This window comes from Dendrobates tinctorius, unplaced genomic scaffold, assembly GCF_039654945.1.
Source record: "Dendrobates tinctorius isolate UK_male_01 unplaced genomic scaffold, ASM3965494v1 ptg000383l, whole genome shotgun sequence".
In the NCBI taxonomy this organism is placed as follows: Eukaryota; Metazoa; Chordata; class Amphibia; order Anura; family Dendrobatidae; genus Dendrobates; species Dendrobates tinctorius.
The window spans coordinates 4,336,292-4,349,083 of record NW_027362049.1 but is presented as its reverse complement, the minus strand read 5'-3'; the positions used below and the strand labels follow the sequence as shown (position 1 = coordinate 4,349,083).

Sequence of the window (12,792 nt, the reverse complement as noted above, 5' to 3'; positions counted from 1 at the left end):
CCGGAAAAGCAGGGGACTAAATTTTTGCTACCATGTAGCAGAGCTGGAGGAGTTCTTAAAGGGGTATGCTCAAAAGATCCTCCCTATGGCAGGGGGATTCAGAGCTATGGGGATGATTCAGGGCATTCGGAAGCACTGTTCCAGTCTTCTCCATTGCACTTCATGCGCCTCCCCTCGTATCTGAGGATTACCGGGACCGTAAGTCTCATCGCCAGAGGAATCAGCCCCAACCATCGCAGGAAAGTGTACGGGGAGGTATACTCCGCGTGCTTGCCTGTTGTTGGTTCGGGGGGAGAGCGGGCCGTAGAAAGGAACAGTCGCCCCCTTCACTCCGTTAATTAAAAAATAAAAATTTACAGAAAATTCAAAAATAAAATAAAAACGGTGGGGTCTGAAGCCAGACCCAAGTGCCTCCTATAGACACTAAGCAAGAACTGGAGAAATCTCATCCAGCGAGAGGGTGTATACTGCAGGGGAGGAGTTAACTTTTTTTCTGGCTTACTTAGTGTCCTCCTAGTGGCAAGCAGCATAACACCCACTGTCTCTGTGTCCCCCAATGAGGCATAGGAGAAATAAGTTCCACAATTGAATGTGTAAAAAAAAAAAAAAAATTAAAAAATGTTCCTGTGCGGAGATAATCTTATAAATGTATCCTGCTGTGTACTGTGTAATGTCTGTGTCTGACTGTGCAGGAACATGGTCTGATCATACCACAGCTCCTGAGCAGGGGAGGAAGCAAAAGACTGTATAGATATTAAAGCGGGGATCACAGCTGCTGATTTCTCTGAGGTTCATATACAAAAAAAAATCAATCCTTAAAAGATACTTTATTAACCAATCATTAAAAAGTTTTCAAAACTTCAAAAAACAGGCAAACAAATAGGCTTATTGCTGATTTTCAAGATCCAGCCACAAACACTAGAGAGTTGTTCCAATGTCAGGTAGAGGGTCACAAACCTATTTGTCCCTATAGAGCCCTATATCTCTCTCCTACCTGACAGCGGAGGTTGGCACCCTCTTGATACGCAAATGGCGCCCCCGCTCCTCGGCGGCTCTCCCTAATCACCCTGTTGACTCCTATGTAAATAACATCAGCTTGGAGTACAACAGATGGCCGGGGACAAAAATATAATAGATAATAACCCCATGCCACAAACCACCAAGACAAAAATGTAAGGAATAGTAACTGGAAAAAAACTCTAATTTTTGGCAGATTTGTAAACATTTGCTTTGGGAGGAAAAGGGCATGACATCTGATGCTCGGAGAGAGCATTCATAATACATCATGGGCCTCCTGATGAACTCCTTTTACGGGAGGGAAACGCGTCGAGGCGATTTTTCATTGGCCATGAGCTAAGTTCTTACATATTTGTCAATTTTGTTGATTTAATACTTGGGGATAGTGCAGTTTGAGCCGGGTGATCAATGGCTTATTGTTTTTGGGCATGAAGCAATATGAAAATATGCTGTTATGGGGGATGTGAGAATCATGTGGGAATAGTGGATGAGGGCAGGTATATCTCGCCCAGATTCCTTTCCTATGTGGCCTAGTCTGGTCAGTATCGCACCTGCTTGCTAATGAATAATGGGAGGTGGATATAAAAGGATGCCAGGTGGTTGTGTGAGTGTCTCAGCCTGGGAACACAGAGAGCCTGTCTGTGTGAGAGACACACGTGAGTGAAAGCAGTGCCCACTGCAACTGTGGTTTGGCTGGACGGGAGAAGCCTGCCAGTTGGTAGTTAGGTTGTCCATTGTTTAGTTAGTGCTGGACAGGCAAAGATTTGTTTTATGTTTTATTTCCTTTTGCATTGCTTTCACCATTAATAAACCTGACCCATGGTCAGTTACACCCGGATCACAGCTCTGCGCCTGAGTTTCATGCTGAACGCACGTGACCTTTGACCCCAGCAAAGGCGATCCCGGAGTGTTTTATCACAGGGATTAGAGGTAATAGCAGCAGTTGGTGATTTGAGAAATGTTTATTAATGCTGTTTAAGAATACTCAGATGGTTGTATACCTGTTTTGATTGATACCTTACCCCCTTTATTTGAAATTGCCTTTGTCAAAGTACTATCACCCCGCCTACTATATATATTGAGGTGATTTTTCAGTGGCCATGAGCTAAGTTCTTACATATTTGTTAATTTGCTGATTTTTTTTTTTTTTTTTTGGGACAGTGCAATTTTGAGCCTGAGCGATCAATGGCTCATTGTTTTGGGCATGATGCAATATGAAAAATGTGTTGTTGGGGATTAGAGGTAATAGCAGCGTTCTGTGATGTGAGAAAGGTACATTAATGCTGCTTAAGAACATTTAAATGATTGTGTATCTGTTCTGATTGATATCTTACACCCTTTACTTGCAACTGCCTTTGCTAATGCACTATTATCCCGTACACTGTATACATCGGTTTGCAGATACATTTTTTTATTATTAAAACATTTTTTGTCTTTGGGGGGGGATTTTTTCAGGGATAATTCTAAGTTATTACCCCTGTCTCCCTTGGCCATATGTTCTGACACCCTCTTTCCTCTTTCTGGGTGAGAAGTGTAGGGGTCAGTAAGGGTCAGCACACGTGGAGCGGGGGCACCAGAGTAACGTAGGGTGTAAAAGCTCCACTGTCAGGCAGGGAGACACCTAAATAGGGTTATTTAGACCCCTTTTCCTCCCAAAGCAAATGTTTACAAATCTGCCAAAAATTAGAGTTTTTTCCAGTTACTATTCCTTACATTTTTGTCTTGGTGGTTTGTGGCATGGGGTTATTATCTATTATATTTTTGTCCCCGGCCATCTGTTGTACTCCAAGCTGATGTTATTTACATAGGAGTCAACAGGGTGATTAGGGAGAGCCGCCGAGGAGCGGGGGCGCCATTTGCGTATCAAGAGGGTGCCAACCTCCGCTGTCAGGTAGGAGAGAGATATAGGGCCCTATAGGGACAAATAGGTTTGTGACCCTCTACCTGACATTGGAACAACTCTCTAGTGTTTGTGGCTGGATCTTGAAAATCAGCATTAAGCCTATTTTTGTTTGCCTGTTTTTTCAAGTTTTGAAAACTTTTTAATGATTGGTTAATAAAGTATCTTTTAAGGATTGATTTTTTTTGTATATGAGCCGTTGAATAATTAATCCAGAATTATATTTAAGAATTTTTGTTACGTTGATTTCTCTGAGGTAAAACCTTTCACTGCCTGTTTAAAAACAAGTTTTACCTCACAGAAAGAACCAACTGTGATTCCATGCTGTCCTGTCTGTATACTCTTTTGCTTCCCCTGCCCAGGAGCTGTGGTATGTGCAGATCATTCAACAGATCAAAATGTACTTTGTTTGTAGGAAAACCCTGTTAACGTCTTATATCTTCTAAACACGTATACTACCCAGCAAGGTACTAACCTTTGTCATGGTGGTGCCAGCCTCCAGCATAATAGTCGTGCAGAACCTGTGGAGGGCTCCATGTGCTTAGTAGGTAGTCAACTTGATGCTTTTTTCGCCAGGTGAGTGATTGGCACAAGATTTCTCTGGATTTATCAATGTTGAAGTCCCGCGCTCGCAGGAACCTTAGAATGTGCTCATCTTTGGGAATCTACAAAAAAAAAAAAAAAAAAGTATAAAGATTAACCAATGTTTACACACCAGTCATACCACAAAACATTAAGAGGATGCTATCAATTCTTCCATCTAAAAATGATCTGCAGAGACGGTACCTACTTTGCCTTTATGAGTTTCTTGCAGCCACTGTCGCAGTCGGATGAGGCAGCTCTCCTGTAACGGCGTGAGGTCTCCCAGATAACGCTTGATGTAATCAGCTTCCAATTTATCTACACAGGACGATAGAACCAGACATGAAATGTTGTGACATTACAGTATAAGGAACCTGTTCTGCAAAGAAACGCTATTAACCCTCAAATACGGTGTTAATTAGCAGGTTTGCCCGCAGTTACAGCCCCGATGAGGGTAGAAAATTAGCTTTATTCCTCCTGGCATCCTTGAGCTTATAAACATAGGCGTGGGCCAGCGTTTTAAGACTACCAGCAAACACTATGCAACCTAATTCTGCAGTTGTCCTCCCTCCCATCTGTCCAGATGATGGGTTATTCAGATGTACGAGTCAAATGGACGGCTATGTGGTCGTAAGATCAGACTACTACTCTATTTGTGTACAGACTCGTAGAGTTCAAGAGAAGCTATAGATTATTATCTCTATATATAAAAGTGAATGTGTGTGTATCACCAACCAATCACAAAGCATCTTTCATTTAACCAGAGCTGTTCAAAAGAAGCTGAGCTGTGATTGGTTGCTGTGAGCAAGCTTTCCCACTTGACAACACTTCAGCAGACACTGACATGGTGGGAGAAATCTAGCATCTTCGGGAACATAAGCTCCCAGCCATTGTCTGCCCCCCTGAAAGGAGCAGAGAACACTTGACAGAAATGAATCCCCCCCTCCCTGCCCATATCCCCATCACACATCCTCCCTCTTAAAGGGTTTTGACCCCAGGCCTCTCTTAAAGAGATCCTTGGCATGGAAGTTAGGACCGTTCCACTCTGCGCTTTGGTGCTGACCCCAGGCCTTTCTTAAAGGCATCTCCGGTATGGAAGTCAGGGCAAATCCATCCAGCGATTTGGTTCTCACCCCAGGCTCTCTTAAAGGGATCTCCTGTATGGAAGTTAGGGCAAATCCCTCAACGCTCTGATTCTGACCCCAGGGTTCTAGTAAAGGGATCATTGGTATGGAAGTCACGGCAAATCCACTCAGCGCTCTGGTTCTGATCCCAGTCTCTCTTAAAGGGATCCCCGTTATGGAAGTGAGGGCAAATCTACTCTGCGCTTTGGTACTGACCCCAGGCCTCTCTTAAAGGGATCTCTGGTATGGAAGTTAGGGTAAATCCCTCAGCGCTCCGATTCTCACCCCAGGCTTCTATTAAAGGGATCATTGGTATGGAAGTCAGGACAAACCCACTCAGCGCTCTGGTTCTGACCCCAGGCTGACGGGATGATGTGGGATATTAGGGGTAGTAGTCCGGTGGCTCTGGCTAACGGGATGATGTGATGTGGGATATTGGGGGTAGTAGTCCGGTGGTTCTGGCTGACAGAATGATGTGGGATATTAGTGGTAGTAGTCCGGTAGCTTTGGCTAACGGGATGTGGGATATTAGTGGTAGTAGTCCGGTGGCTCTGGCTGACGGGATGATGTGGGATATTAGGGGTAGTAGTCCGGTGACTCTGGCTGACGGGATGATGTGGGATATTAGGGATAGCAGTCCGGTGGCTCTGGCTGACGGGATGATGTGGGATATTAGGGATAGCAGTCCGGTGGCTCTGGCTGACGGGATGATGTGGGATATTAGAGGTAGTAGTCCGGTGGCTCTGTCTGACGGGATGATTTTGGATATTATAGTGAATGTGGCTATGCAAAGTGGGCGGGGCTCCACACACATATATATATATATATATATATATATATATATATATATATATATATATATATATATATACACACACATACACACACACATTATAATTTGTTATAACTAACCGTAGTTAGTTACTATGCCCGGGCAGCGCTGAGCTCTTCAGCTAGATAACAATAATAATAAAAAAAAATGGACTGTTTTTAAAAATTGTAATTTTGATGCATCGAAACAAACAAGAAAAAAAAAAAAAAAAAAAAAATGGTTTTGTACATATCCAAAGTAAAAAGGTGAAAAATCCTCTACAACAAATGTATCTATATTGATACTAGACTTTATTTATGAGCTGCAGCAAATATAAAGATGAACAAAATAAAAATAAATAACACGGGTCCGGTTTCCAGTTCAGTCCTCTGTGGCAGTGCAATCCAGTGTAGCATCCGAAGTGCCTTCAACATTTACTAGACTCAGCAGTGTTGCACGAGGCCTAGTGGCTGTGCCCATTGCAAAGTCATGACGTTGTGGGGGCCATATTGTGGCAGAGGCACCCAAGGAGGATTGCTGGAGCAGAAGCAAACACAGCCTTGGTCTGGCTGCCACAGGGGACAAAACTGAAATTGAACATTTCAGTTCTCAAACACGTACCATCTGGAGTACTGCTGAGCACCTCTGGAGGGCTGGATGATGTAGGAGGTCCATCTCTGCTACTATGCCCATCGCAAGAAGTCAGGGTAGGTATATTTTGTGCAGGGGACACAGAATGAGTTGAGGTAGATGTCGGACACTCTGGCAGCTGCTTGGGAGCTGGTGTCCAACGAGGCAGCTTTGTAATGCCCTCCTCCTCCATTTGCTTCAAGTAATACTCGATGATTTCTTTACCCTAAAGGTGAAAAAAGCCTCTTAGATGCACTGGTGTTAAATTGTAACACAGGGTCCACCATGATTGGTAGTCACTTGCCTTTTTGATATTGCTTGTGTACTGTTTCATGGCAATCTTCTCTACTGTGCTCTCAAATCCAAAGAAGGATTTGATATCCAGGCTAGCAGACTGCTCAAAGCAGGTCCAATCATCATTGTCAGGGTGTACCTGGTGGTCAGAAAAATACGGATGCGTCAAGTACAGCATATAGCTTTCTTCACATAGTCTTCAAATATTGTAGCAAAAACATTTTAAAGCACTTCCATGGTCAAAGGGAATCTCCAGCCTTAAGGTACAAGTTTTCAGACTTAAAAATCCTCATATTGCTGGGACAGCGAGCATTCTCTGGTGCCAGCGCCAGAAGGTCATGTGACTGCAATTGTGCAATTTGCATACTTTGCCCCGTTCCGACTAGATGTGCAAATGTCTAGAAAGCAAGTGGCCCCATCTATGCACATGACATACTTGTAGTCACGCACCTTCTAATCTCAAGGCCAGTGAAACCCCACAGCGCGCACTGTGAAGAGTCACAAGTCTGCAGTCACATACAGTGACTGTGGACTTGTACTCCAAGGACAGACACCCCTTTAAAGAAAATGCAAACAATGCTTATGTCAGATTTAAAATCATACATAAAAGGGTTTACATGGGGTTAGAAAAAGTTAAAACAAATTTCCCCCCAGGTATAGCACCGCGTTTACCCATGAAATGGGTATGGCATCACAGCACATTCCGATTGATTCGAGCCAATTCTGGCCAACCTCATTAAAGGCGTTGTGCAGGATTGAGAGCGAAGTCTGCAGTCACTCCAGTCACAATTTCCTGATACTGTACTCAAACCTGGACAACCACTATAAGTAGAACTACTGTATAATACCGGTCTGATGACAGACTTGAAGTCCAACTATCATGGCAGTACTTACAGTGTAACAGCAATACTCGTGGATTACAATACGGCTGGCGAAGGTTTCGTTGTAAGCTTCAATGTTCAGCGTTCGGTCTCGTCTGTTCAAAGAATTTTTCTGGATAAAGTACACATAGTCTACTCCTGCAATCTAAAAAACAAGAAGAAAGTGTTTTATCGATTTAGTGATACACTGATTGTGTGTTCTTTCGATGTGACGCAAAAAAATAAATACATAAAAATAATTGATCACTCCCAAACCAGCACACAAATATCTATACCATTCAACCTGCATGAAGAATATAGTAATAACTCTTGATTGGCAGAGAACGAGTAAAGCTACTTTCACAATATTTAGCGATAGCCGCATGACACAGGTGCCAAGAAATATCCTGGCGCTTATTCCCATCTCCAAGATAAAATCTCAATATGTAAAAAAAACATTAGCAAATACCTCCAATTAGAAATATAGTATAGTTAGCTATGTCACTTACCCCATGTGCAGGGCATTGCAGTAGCTTAGATATCCATGGCCAACGACCACTCACATAGTGACAGTTCATTGATAGTCGGAACTATGGATATCAAAGCTACTGCAATGCCCTGCACACGGGGTAAGTGACCTAGCTAACTATATTTCTAAATGGAGGTATTTGCTAATGTTATTACACCTACAACATATTGGGATAAGATATTGGAGATGGAAATACCCTTTTTAAAAAACTCAACAGCTGACTTTCATCTGGCTATAAACTGCTAACCGTCAGAGGTATATTAGTTCAGAGAGCAGTATATTCATAATGGGAAGAGCACATAATGCAAAAGCTCAGCCCAACATTAAAACCTTTAGTGGGACATACACTTTATACACAGATAATTGTGTTAGACTAACCTTTTTAAGTAGTCGTGGTGCATCCACATCTAGCTTACAACGTCTTTCCACCACATGCACTGCTCCATCTTCACTGAGGAACTCATTCATGATATCACTACCGACAAACATAGGAATGAGATGACAAGTAGGGAACCGACGCTCATAGGCCTGCAGAGGAGAAGAGAAAAAAAAAAAAAAGACACCACTTAGTAAAAACAAAGGTTATAATACCAAGAAACATCTGCACAGAAAACAGAGGAACTCTAATCCAAAACCACCTGGCATTCAGAAAGGTGTGTGGCATAAATTAGGAAGCGCACTAACCTGAAGGAGGACATCAGTCAATGCACACCACTATACCTTGCAGGACAACATAATCCGATGTTATCACAGTGTAACCAACAGGACAACACAAGCCAACAGACCCCAATACAACCTGTAGGAGGACATAAGCCAACAGACTCAACTAGTCTCTGCATAAGACAACATACCCCAGTATAACCAAAAGAGGCACATAAGCCAATGCACCTTCCTAGTCTGTACAGAAGGACATAAGTCAACGTACCACAATACAACCCACAGGACAACATAAGCCAACATATCCCAGTATAAACCAGCAGGAGGTCACAAGCAAACATGCCTCAACTCAACGTGCAGGAGGACACATGCCACCATACTGATTTATACCCTGCAGGAGGACATAAGACAACGTACCTCACTAATCTCTACAGGAAGTCAAGAGTCAATGCACCCCAACACAACCTGCAGGATGACATAAGCCAACATACCCCAGTATAACCAAAGGACGACATATGACAACGTAAACCACTATACCCTGCAGACGCAGGAGAACATATGCCAACAAATCCCAATATTACTAGTAGGAGCACAACATACCCCACTAATCTCTACAGGAGGACAGAAGTCAAAGTACCCCAGTACACCCTTCAGAATGACATAAGGCAAGGTATCCCAGTATAATCTGCCGGAGCACATAAATCAACGTACCCCACAATACCCGGCCCCCCTCCAAAGTTTGTTGGAATTGGCTGATCTGTTGATTTATATGGGGGTCTTCTAACTCCCCAAGAGATTATGCTGGGGTAAAGAAGAATCAGGAATTTTTAACTCCAATGACCCATCTTTTAAGGTGTCCAGGTAGATAAGCCACTACCAGATACATAAAAAGTGATGTGTTCGCTATGGAGAGAGCAAAGTAAGCTAAATGTGTTTTTTCCATGGCGTATGGGAACATTTAAAGGGGTTTAATTGCAAAAGCAAAAAGTGGAGCTTCTCTTTTTAAGACGCAAATGTATTGGCTGCTTTGGGCCCTGTTCCTTTCCACTAGGTTTTAGTGGTCAATTAGTCCTGTTCCTCCAACTTGTAGAACTTTCTTGAACAGCCAGTAATTGCTGGTGGGACACACAGGCATGTCCCCTGTTATTAAGTTACTGTATAAAGGAAATGGAAATCTAAAAGATGCAACACGATACCGAACAGTTTATCTGTACTGCAGAGAAACCAAAGCATAGGGTCACTTCTGATCAACCAGGTGCTGGTGCCATGGCTTATAGCCATAGCACAGTCACCTCTGGGAAGAAGCCTGGTCTCAGTGAATCCAGAAGCTATTACTTGAAGTCAATTATCCAAGCAGTTTCTACTGTAATCCTTAAAACGCTCACTTGGCCATGCTCACCATACATCACTACAGCCACTTATTCTCCTTTGACTGAATTGGGTCAGAACAGAGAGAGAACGCAGCTGTACACCGCTTTGGGACACAAAAGAAGAGGAAAGAGAGCAGCACGAGATGAAAGTCAGAAGGGAATGTCAGTGTCTGCTCCCGGGAAGAATACGGTTATATATAGGACAGGACATTAGGCCACATACAGGGCAGTCATCTGAGTGACCCATCTATACAGTCATGAAATACGTTCACAAGACTCAAAAATACCTACTGCTCACAATTTTTTTTCTTAAGAGTTAAAGGATTTTGGGGTTTACAATATTTCTAGCCTATTCAAGGGATAGGTAATCGGATCAATGGTTGTCCGACTCCGCACTCTCATGATCAGCAGTTTGAAGGGGTCCTGGCACTCAGACAAGTACTTCAATCTCTTTATTGTATACATCATTTTGTCTGCCCGCATGCCATACTATAACCGCTGTACAGGGTATTGTAGATAGTCTTACTGAAAAGTTTCAAAGCTTGAGCAATGCAGGCCAGATTGGTTAATGGGGTCTTGCTGCCTGACAACCTTAAAAAGCTTGAGGTTAGACCAGGAGATCAGTACTGGATCTCAGTCATTGAGAAACCTAAGCTACAGTCGGGGCGCTTTCTTTCTCTGCTGTGTTGCCGCCGCCTGCTGATGACTGGGCAACTCATGCAAGGAGAAGTACACGACCTCAGTGAAAAATATCTGATAACTTTTATTAAGACCAAGTGGGTGTTAATTCGTTAGGTGCGAAATACGTTGACTGCTAATATCATGGCAGCAGAGAGGCGAATTTAACGAGATTTAATTGACATTAGATATATGGTAGTGCCAAGTATTCCTTCCTTCTTTTGTTTCCACTGATTATTGATTGTTGGAGGTATTCCCAACCAAAAGATCTTTACAGCAAAGTTAGAGGCAAAGGGACGGGAATCACCAGCTAAACAAACTCCTGTGTAAGAGTAGCACTAAAGTTACCGATTCACTTTAGAGGTTTCAAAAAAGAAAAAAAAAAAAGGTCCTTTATTCTCATGAATGTAATAATTAGGCAGTCATAGTAAATTCCATTTATTTGCAAATTACTATACTCGTACACATCTACCGGTATACTTCACTCTTCCCCTATTCATACTCCGCATTGTGGTCATCTTTGATGTCTGCATGGGGACACAAAAAGATTGCAGACATAATCTCAAAACAACATGTCTGAGCAAAGCTTATAAAAGGATTAAAAAAAAAAAAGTTAGTGGAAAAACTTTGCAAATGTCAAGCCAGCATCTTCAAGATTAAGAACAGAGCGCTGTATTAGCATTTTGTATGTTTGCATCTTCATCATAACCAGCTGCTTTAAGTGCTGAGAGAAGTAAAACCGTAGACTACAAAAGAAGAAAAACGGTCCCAAAAAGAAAAAAAAAAAAAAAAAAAGAAAAAACACAGCTTTATCCATCATTAATATACCTCAAGCAAGATTCGTCACATCTTACCAGTGCAGAGTCACAATGGGGATACATGTCGCTCATTCTATGCGGAAGAGTCAGGAGGTTCATGAAAAGTGGGGATTATTTGCACTGAAACATAAAAGTTTCTACAAATCTTAGTTCACGATAAACTTACAGTGTAAACAGACGGCCAAACTCCTGACGATCAAGCAAAGCACTCATTCAGCAGGAGTAATGAACTTTTGTGTTGCAGAAAAGACCACGGTTCTCGGCAGCTCATCATAATAATTTTATTTCTATAGCGCCGACATATTCCGCAGCACTTTACATTTCAGAGGGGACATGTACAGACAATACAGCATAACAATAATCACATAGATTATAACAAATACCAAGAGGAATGAGGGTCCTGCTCGCAAGCTTACAGTCTATGAGGAAAGAGGTAGACACGAAAGGTGGGTGGCAACAGTTGCTTTCATTGTTCGGACCAGCCATAATGTTAAGTGTGTAACAGTACAGACACAGAGGGCTAATGGATGCATAAAGCATGTGGGAACATGATGCGGGGAACCTGGTTATGGTAAAACTTTTGACTGTGCCACACAGGGATAGTTAAGGTTAATGTGTTGAGGCAGTAGGCCAGTCTGAATAAATGCGTTTTTAGGGCACGCTTAAAATTGTGGGGATTGGGGACTACTCGTATTGACCTGGGAAGTGCATTCCAAAGAATTGGCGCAGCACGTGTAAAGTCTTGGAGACAGGAGTGGGAGGTTCTAATTATTGAGGATGCTAACCTCAGGTCATTAGCAGAACAGAGGGCAAGGGTAGGGTGGTAGGCAGAGACGAGGGAGATGTACTGTAGGGTGGTGCTGAGCCATGGAGGGCTTTGTGGGTGAGGGTAATAAGTTTGTACTGGATTCTGGAGAGGATGGGTAACCAGTGTAAGGACTGGCACAAGGTAGAGGCATCAATGTAACGATTGGCGAGGAATATGATCCTATGTAAACAGGATTTGTGCTGCCAAGAACAATGGCAGCCCATTATTAAACATATAGTTCAGAGTGCAACATTAAGCTCATAAATAGGCTATGAAGCGACCTTTGAAAATATTTTCCAATCGGCAGTCGCTTAATGCCACAAATCTATTAATCTAAATGACCCTAAAATGCAACTACAAATATGCAAAACCACAAGTACAGTCCCAACTCAAAGTCAATACGATGAAATTCCCAATACAATTATGGGTATAAACAATGCCTGTATGTGTTAGTCAAAATTCCAAGTGGATTTCTACCTTTTTCTTTACCCATGAATTAATCAATTTAGTAAGAACCAAAAGCACTAGCTTCATTTTTTGTTTTTTTAAGTGGTTGTTTAGGCTGTGAGTTAAGGGCAGGTCCCTATATATGTACAATGCCACTGCAATCATGTTATCTAATGGCCATAATTGGTGTAACAATACTGAATACTTACAAAACATTAGAAATATTTTTTCACGTTCTTGTGCTTTTCTTACAATACCCGCCTAGCA

General features: G+C 42.4%; 1 protein-coding gene across 2 annotated transcripts in view; it reads right to left on the bottom strand.

Moving 5' to 3' along the window:
* LOC141075982 (SEC14-like protein 1) overlaps positions 1–12,792 on the bottom strand; it is a 61,748-nt gene that overhangs the window by 21,360 nt on the left and 27,596 nt on the right. For both annotated transcript variants that reach the window (XM_073563194.1, XM_073563195.1), the window contains exons 4-9: positions 8,126–8,275; positions 7,253–7,384; positions 6,369–6,497; positions 6,056–6,290; positions 3,708–3,817; positions 3,393–3,582 (exon numbers count right to left, since the gene is read on the bottom strand). In XM_073563194.1, the coding sequence (XP_073419295.1) occupies positions 3,393–3,582; positions 3,708–3,817; positions 6,056–6,290; positions 6,369–6,497; positions 7,253–7,384; positions 8,126–8,275 (946 nt within the window). The remainder of the gene's footprint in view (positions 1–3,392; positions 3,583–3,707; positions 3,818–6,055; positions 6,291–6,368; positions 6,498–7,252; positions 7,385–8,125; positions 8,276–12,792) is intronic.